This window comes from Phyllobates terribilis, unplaced genomic scaffold (genome assembly GCF_046119375.1).
Source record: "Phyllobates terribilis strain yellow unplaced genomic scaffold, ASM4611937v1 Scaffold_3__8_contigs__length_932513732, whole genome shotgun sequence".
Classification (NCBI taxonomy): domain Eukaryota; kingdom Metazoa; phylum Chordata; class Amphibia; order Anura; family Dendrobatidae; genus Phyllobates; species Phyllobates terribilis.
The window spans coordinates 100,987,181-100,995,931 of NW_027362763.1; the positions used below are offsets into that span (position 1 = coordinate 100,987,181).

Sequence of the window (8,751 nt, forward strand, 5' to 3'; positions counted from 1 at the left end):
CTGTAGTCCCTAACATGATTGTGAAGAGCACAGCAAGCTTTGACATCAGAATCAACTGTCACAATATCCAACTGGATGGCCATGTTTAAGATGCTCCACTGACTGAAGATTCCAAAGTTATTCTCCACAACTCTTCATGCCCGGCTCAGCCAAAAGTTAAAAATCCTCTTCTTGGCATTCAGTTCCCTTCATGGGTATGGCCGCAGCAGGTTTGTCATCAGGGGGAAGGCAGCCTTTCCTCAGCAGATATCGCCTCCCTCATGATGGTATCTTTAAAGGTCAAATGTGGCCGAAGGATTTCCTACCAAATTGTCAAAGGCATTGATGGGAAGCCGGCAAAATGATACAAAATTATCAGGATATCTGCAAAAGAAAATTTAATTAAAATGAAAAACGTCACATTGTGTTCAAAGAAAGGTAACATAAAAAACAAACCTGAGCAATTCAGGGAACAGATTACTAAAGTGTCCCTTTTCAATACGCTCCTCAAGTAAGAGGTGAGCCCAGAAGCGACAACTACAAGGTGCTTGTAACTGGTTAAAAATATAATATTTGATTATTTATATAGATAATATAAATATATTTTATATATATATATATATATTATATATTATATGTTCATACTAATAGAATAACTTACTTCTTATAGCATAATAATTCTTAGAATGAGAATTAGCAAGCGGAGTAGAATGCTCTTTGGTTGTACTGCCAGTATCCTGGAAGCCATTGAAGCAAGATGTCTGCAAATAGGAAGTTATTATTATTATTATTTTTCCTTTCCAGAAACCAACTTTTAGCTGGCTTCATTTAAAATGAACATACAAAAAGAGAATGCATAAAAAACACATTAAAAACAATTATGGAAAAAACGCAAGTAAAAACGCAGGTGACCTGACAGTGACCTCAGGTGCAGACTTCATTGCAGATTTCACCTGCGTGAAAGCCTGAGCAAACACTGAGCTAATCCTGGTCGTGTGCACAGACCCTTAGTAATTATGCAAAAAATGGATTTTTAAAAGAGAAACATAATTATTTTCTTCCATATTAGAGTAACGTCACTTCTGTCTCAATCTTATATTACAGTATATATACCGTATTTTCTATCATCACAAACATTTGTTCCCAATAACTCCGGACCCGCGGACAGCTCCACAGCACGTGTGTGTTGTCGGCCTCTTTCTCACCACACGTAAAACAAGTTTTAATCTAAATAAGTTGTCCCGTATGTGGGGTAAGAAATGTAAATGATGTGCAACCCCAATTCCAAAACAGTTGGGACGATGTGTAACAAGAATGCGATGATTTGGAAATCTCAGACATCTTTTGTTCACAAAATTATGAAACAAAAAAATCTGACAATGGAGTAAGGGTCTGCTGGCTCAGAGGTCAATGATGGGATAGTCTGACCAAAGCTTCATGATGAGCGATAGGTTCCTGGACCCAGAGGTCTTCATCATACATCATGGAGGAAACAATATTGGGAAAATGGGGAACATTAGATTTGCCCTTCCTGATGAAGAGAAGTTTGCTGGATGTCAGGAGGTTGTTTCCCCAGTGTTAAAATAGTTTTCTCTGAAATAATTTTTAGATCATTGTGGGTAATGTCTGCGGAGTTAAAATTTAAAAGCGTTTAAAGTATTTGTAAATGTAATTTATACCGTGGACAAACTCTTATCCAGCGTCATCTTGTCGGTTGTTTTTCAAATTTTGATTCCTTTAATTTCTGTAAGTAGTGAGTTATGTAATATCATAATGGAGAACTTACTGCTGAGATCTCCACAGATCTGTCACACTGTGCCATCTTATTCTCAGCCTCCAAGAGCCCATCTACGTACCACCCACAATGGCTGCGTTGACTCCCACTCAGAAGTAACTTACAGGTATATATCCATATCCTAACATTTTCTCTATTGTCTTAACCACTTTTTACCTCACCTGTCTATTTTTCCTTCAGTCCACAGAGAAGGTTTCCTACCTGGATCCTCCATAACACCCCTCCCCCGTCCCTAGGAAGGTAACTGTTTTTCCATCCACAGTTCCACAGGCAATCACTAGTGCATCTGAGGTTCTTATCTTTTATTTTTTTCTCTCCTTTTTTCTCTTCCAGGGGATGACCACATTCTAAGTCATGTTATACCCATTGGAAAACTGAGAACCATTCTATATACTAAATCAAAAGCTACAAGGAAATCATTTACTCCCTGCCTACAATGATTTTCATCTTGTAAATCCCCTGATCTTATCCGCACACCATCTTTTATCTCTAATAATTGTTTTAACTGAACCAATAAAATTCTTTGTTTTTATTCACTACTGTACCGTTCTAATTGTTATTACCATTACCTTGGTTTTTTAACTTTCCCATTGATATCACCCCTTTTCCCCCAACGTCTCCAGCACAAGTTGCTTATTTTATTAAATTTTAATTTATTTCTATTAATTTTTATTTAACAAAAAAAAAGTAAAAAACAATTAATGATATAAATGTACATGATGGACGCTTGGCTTCCAGGGAGAAGGAGACACCTGAGGCTATGGGAAACACATGATTGTACTAATGAGCTGCACAAAAACCATTGACCACATAGGAGCGGCAACGATGGGCTAATGTGATGCTAATGGCTACAAGTGAAGCCTCTCTGAGAACATCCACATGTAATTCTAGAAGCTGTAGATGTATGGTGGTCTCCACAGGTGATCTGTTCTGTGGGAGAGTCCTCTGGTATGGAGATTATTGGTAAGAGACTGCTCCTAATTGTTAGCACATCTGTAATAGAGACAAGGTCAAATACTGTGATGCCCCCATACACATTAGATAAAGGTCAGCCAAACAATCTGAGATTGATACGAGAAATTAGTTATTAATAAGGCAATAACTCCATGATAATGACCATATTAATATTGGCCAGACTCTTTTTCATCAAGAGCAGATTCATGTAAGATGAAGCTTAGTCAGGTGGTCGGCAGAGAAGACTGCTGGTCCAGCTCACATTTGATCTATCCATGAAAATCAGACATGGGATTGATGCCCAGGTGCCCATTACAGGCTATGGTGCTCTTCACATACCATTTTTTGTGGAAAAACAGCACAGAAAACTAATTTGTGACATCTCCATTTTTGATCTGTGTTGCAGATAAAAACTCGCTTTTTCAAGAGTAAGGGTCCATAAAAAAATAACCTAAAAGAATGGATAGCACATGAACACCATACAAGCGCTGTGTTTAGATTTTTTTGCAAAAGAAAAAAAAAATTGTAAAAATCAGATTGAGCGCTTCAGTGAAAAACATGCATTTTTTTATTGAGAATAAAATCAGAAAATGCAAAATAGGATTTCCTGGAAATAGTTTGAGTTTGCGCAGGTAATGTATTATTGTAGCAGACAAGGTGCTGACATTTTACAAATCTCACCCAGATGCTCCCTAAATATTCAAAGTGAAATCTGCCATGGAGTTTGGATTTTTAGATAAATTCTGGCAGATATTAATTAGTATAAAAGAGGAAGAAATAATCTCAAATCAAATCTGAAAAAATTTTTTTTATTTAAAGTGAATTATTTCTTTGCCTCCTACATAGCTAAACAATTCAGTGCAGATTTGATTTGATAACTTTACTGTAGATTTTTTCAAATTAGGAGCAAAAAATTCTTAAAAATCTGTCAATTACGAGGTACATGAGAACTTCAGTAACTCTGATTCAGATATATGCAGAATGAAATGTTTAATCTCAACGATAATGAGTGACCGTAATCTGTGCAGTGGAAAAGAATGAACATTTTTAATCCTCCAAAACACTGTCCCGCGAGTTGGATTTTCTCGGCAGATGATCAGATCTAATGCCAGAAAAAAAATGTACCCCAAACACATCACAGAATATATCAGCCAATCACTGAACAATGGTTTATTGCACCATTTTCATCTAATATGTATGGGGCCTTTACCCTTAGTTCTATTAACAGCTTTACTATAGAACATATAGACAATTCTGTTATTTCCATTTAATTATAATGTCAGTGGGGACAAGACTATTCTACAAGTTATGTTAAATCAGTTTCTGGCCATAAACACTGGATAAAAGAACCGTGCATGACAAATGTATATTTATATAAAAACATGGGTCCAGTTTCTCTTTTGGTGAAAGCAGCAGGAAGTCGGGAAGGTGAGATGTGACCATAGGGGGTAGAATAAATTCACAACTGATTACATTAGCAATTTACTAGAAATACTAACAATACTAAGGTGGGCGCCTCCCAGATACCATTGTGGCACCACATAGTCTATTAAATAACAATTAGGTTTTCATGAACGTCCAACATCTAGGAGTCACTTTAATCTGTAATTCAAAGGAGGTTTTTGACATCCAATTGGCTAAGGAGAAGGATTGACCTCAATGTCAGGTAGCTACTTCCCTGTAAAGCTTAGAACTTCATGGGTCTTGTTGAATTATTCCTGAGAACATCTTTGTGAAGATAGGACCTCTCAGACCAAGCCATAAGAAAGCGACACTCAACATTTTTTGGAGCAGAACCCAGCTAATCATCAACATCAACAGAATCCCAACCCAGGTAAGACTACTCTTCAATAGTATATCCACTGGGGTTATTTATTATTTGTTTGGGTCTTCTTGCCATATGACCATTAAACAATCATTTCTCTTTCTAGTCACATTTCACCAGGCAGAGAGTCTAATTTTCATGTGTGTTTTAATGACAAAAAATCTAAAAATAATCTCTAGATACAAACACTTCTGTATTATTGTAGAACCGTTTAGAATTATCATAATTTTGTCTATCTGATTACAATGTCTTCATGGAAAGGTTGATTACAACCAATGTGCCCACCAAGATACCTTTTACAAGGGTTGTCAGCTATCCTATATCGTACTGGCACATCTTTGTTTAGGATGGGTTTCTAAATTATGATTGAGCTTAATTATGATAAATGCCCACAGAACCCATGAATATGATCACTACAAGATGTTTCATTAATCATATTCCTTATATTTTCTTCTAGAGTCATACACAGTTTGTTGTTTAGCTCAAGAATCAACAACTTCCAAGCAGCAATGGCCGCCTCCCAGATCTTTTGGATTCAGGAGATTTCAGAATGCTACAACGTAATCAAGAAACTGGGCCAAGGATCATATGGAAAAGTTCTACAGGCACAGAACAAATTGACAGGTATGTGAAGAAGGCAAAAACAAAGATGGTCATTTACCTAAATTGATTAAATAAAAGTGGTAAATTATGTAACAAAATGTGAAAATGATTTTAGTCGGCCATAGAGATGAGATATTCATCTGTAAGCCATTGGAAAATCGAGATTATTTTAGTAATGTCAACTCATACACATAGGTGTAAAGTCATCCAAGCCTGCCAAATTTGGTGGGTCTTGATCACTATCTTATGTGTATGAGGGGCGCCTAACTCTTTCCAGACATGTTGGGTTATCAAAGGATCATATGAAAATGAAGGTTGGGAAAAAGAAGTTTTGTTCAAATAAGCGTTGGGTCAATAGCTGTTTATCTTCATTTTCACCATATTCAGCTGGATCTGCCAATGGTCTGCAGACAAATATCCATGTGTTTGGCCAACTTTACTCTGTTAGGTCATAAAAATGTCCATCTAAAAATATCTATAAATTGCACCATTGATTATCTTAATAATAGGGGTTTCAGAATATCATCCCTAGTTTTACATCAAAGAGCTTGTGCCCTATATCATGACCAAAAAACTCAATATAAGCATTTCCAAAAGCTGAGAACACTGAGTTAGCGATATCATAAAACAAATAGTTTATTTAATGCTATTAAAAATATTGCATATACCCATTATACGGTGCTCCAGCAGACCTTCAGCCTAGACCCTTTCTTACTTTTGGGTGGATGCAATACCTTTGCTTATAGGTGCTCAGTGGTCTTTATCTTCAGCCTTTTTACTGGGTTTCTAAATTATATCACTTCACATTTGTTACATGTATGTAATTGAATATGCAATATTTTTAATAGCATTAAGTAAACTATAGATTTTATGATACCTCTAACTCAGGGTTCTCTGTCTTTGTAAAAACCATGGATTATCTGTCTGACAGAAGATATCAGGAGACAAAAGAATGAAGCAGTTAAAGTTCAATCTCAAATAACTTTTTTCTCATTGGAGATAAATGGCCGCAAAACCACTAACAATTTTACTATGGTAATATCAGTTAGTAAAATAAATAAATAAATTTGGTATCTAACTGTTTTAAATCCAAGCTGCCCCCAAATTTAGCAAAGACAGGCCTCCTCATAGATATGAGATTGAGGATTAGGGACTGATATCCACCAGCACACATCCCATGCCAGTGGTGATAATTATGTGCTTGAATATAAAGTTTCTATGTGAGATCTTGGAGGTTTTTATAAACATTCTTTTGTTTTGTTTCTTTTTATAGGAGAACCAGTGGCTGTGAAACTCCTGAAGAAGGACAGAACTCTTCTGAAAACCTTTCTGAAGGAGCTGTCTTTGTCAATCAGTCTCTCTGACCACCCTCATATTATTAAGACATATCCCATCTTTATTGGCACAATGGACCACTATGCACTTACTCAGGAGTTGGCAATGGCAGGCACCTTGCATCATATCATACAAAGTGAGGTAAGTAAGGCCGGCTTCATATGTTCTCCTACAATGTACAAATATTTAATTTCTGAAACACCAGAAACAGGAGATACACATCAACAGTCAGAGGAAAAGCTAGATACCCCTGTATATGGTAGCCAGTTAGCTAACTATTACCTATGGGGGTCTTTGGGAATACATCAAACATTTCCATAGGTGGAGGCGGGTTCCATAACAATGCACTGTTTGAAGCCTCATGACCATCACAGCAGCAGTTTTATCCACTATACCATCCACTGTCCCAACAACAGCAACATCTTCAATGTTTAGTATTTTTGCTTTGGATAAAGAACTACACAAATAAAACTAAATCTCATAAAACTGATCTGTTTTCTGCAGGTTGGAATTCCTGAGGACGCAGTGAAGAGGTGTGCCAAACAGATATCCTCAGCTCTGGACTATATGCATGGTAGAGGGTTGGTTCACAGGGACCTGAAGCCGGACAACGTGTTGCTCATGGACAAAGACTGCTACCAAATCAAATTGAGTGATTTTGGTTTGACCCAACCTATGGGAAACTATGTGTCGTCCATGTCCCACATAATACCGTACATGTCTCCAGAGCTGTGTGATTTGAAAGGAGGAGAATATTTGATCTTGAGCCCTACTATAGATATCTGGGCTTTTGGGGTTCTTCTCTTTGTTGTTTTGACTGGATTCTTCCCATGGATTGAAGCAACAGAATCTGACACCATGTATCAAGTCTACATCAACTGGAGACAAAGTGCAGACTTCACTTCTCCCCCTTTTTGTTGGCAGATGTTGTCGAGAGAAGCCATATACATGTTTGACAATCTCTTTGCTCAATGTCCCTTTTCTCGTCAGTCAGTTCTCTCTATCTTCAATTACCTTAATTTTCCCTGGAAAATAAAGGTCTTTGAGTATTAAATAAACTTGGCAGTTGAGGAAGAGGTGGTCAATTCAAGATATTTGGAAAAACCTCCCATAAAAGTTCCTTCAATAACTGTGTGCAGGTATTCGTACCTAGAAGAACTGATGAAGTCAAAGGGCGGTCACCAAATATTGATGCAATTTAGATTTGTTTTGTTTATTCAGTTTGTATTTTATTAATTTATAAATAATAAATGATTAAAACTTCTGTTTTTGGAAACCTCTTACTTTGCCGAATTTTTTTCACACCTGCCTAAATGTTTCCACAATACTGTATATCTAACCTACAAGCTTGGGGTTTTTTTTCCCATATTTTTTGCAATATTGCAAAAACCTTTAGTAACCTTTAACAGTGGCAAGTTGTGGCTGAGAAATTTTGTTAAAAATATCTGGGGATCAATGTTTCACCCTGTGTTGAGGACATTATTAGGCTAAATATATGGTCACTGGTAAAAAAATAATAATAAAATAAAAAGAAAAAGGTAGAAGAAAAGCGTAAATGAGGAAAAAAAAAGAAACTTTCCATGTTGGGAAGAATTGTATCAATCACTATCTGCCTTCCACCCTCTCATTCTATACACTATCTTTTATTCCCCAAAATGGTCTCTATAAATAATCAATCAAGATATTGAAGAATTTTCTAGAGTTAGAATTTAATCTTCATTCTCTACTGTCTTCCCTTCCATACTGACAGCGCCCAGTGGATTTGTGTGGGATGGTGGAACCGAATATGTTTAGTTATTTTATAGTACTGCACCTGAAGCCCCCGGTACATTAAGATGGCCAATGTATCAGAGCCAGAATTTCTTACTTTTTTCGCAGTAAAGTAGAAAAATGTTTGACTGGAAGATGGATTTTATTTGGCATACGATATGACAAATTTTATCAATATGACGAGAGTTTGAATTTTCTCCTACCTGATGCAATATCAATCTTAAAGACCTCAATAAAGTTCAACATTCAACTTCAACCACATCAACTAAACTCTACATTATGGGAAAATAACTAGTGATGAGCGAGAATCGTAATATTCGTAATCGCTATACTCGTAACGAGTACTTTGCAATTATTGCGTATTCGTTCCGAATAGCAAGTACAATGTATGCCAATGGGAAATGCGAATAATTTTCTGCTGAACCCTACAAAAGTGTCTGGGGGCCTGAGGAAAAGGCTGAAATGGATGGGAAAGTGATGAAACAGAACG

General features: G+C 36.6%; 1 protein-coding gene across 1 annotated transcript; it reads left to right on the forward strand.

Annotated features, from left to right (window-relative positions):
* The first annotated feature begins 859 nt into the window (after positions 1–859).
* On the forward strand, positions 860–7,544 carry LOC141258467 (serine/threonine-protein kinase SBK1-like). The gene is made up of 4 exons (XM_073673463.1): positions 860–874; positions 5,093–5,177; positions 6,430–6,632; positions 6,996–7,544. Exons 1-4 carry the CDS (start codon positions 860–862, stop codon positions 7,542–7,544), a joined length of 852 nt encoding a protein of 283 aa, XP_073529564.1.
* The last annotated feature ends 1,207 nt before the right edge of the window (positions 7,545–8,751 follow it).

Coding starts and splice junctions, on each gene's coding strand:
- LOC141258467 (XM_073673463.1), top strand. Junction 5,178..6,429: donor GGCACAGAACAAATTGACAG/GTATGTGAAGAA, acceptor TTCTTTTTATAG/GAGAACCAGTGGCTGTGAAA. Junction 6,633..6,995: donor ATCATATCATACAAAGTGAG/GTAAGTAAGGCC, acceptor TGTTTTCTGCAG/GTTGGAATTCCTGAGGACGC.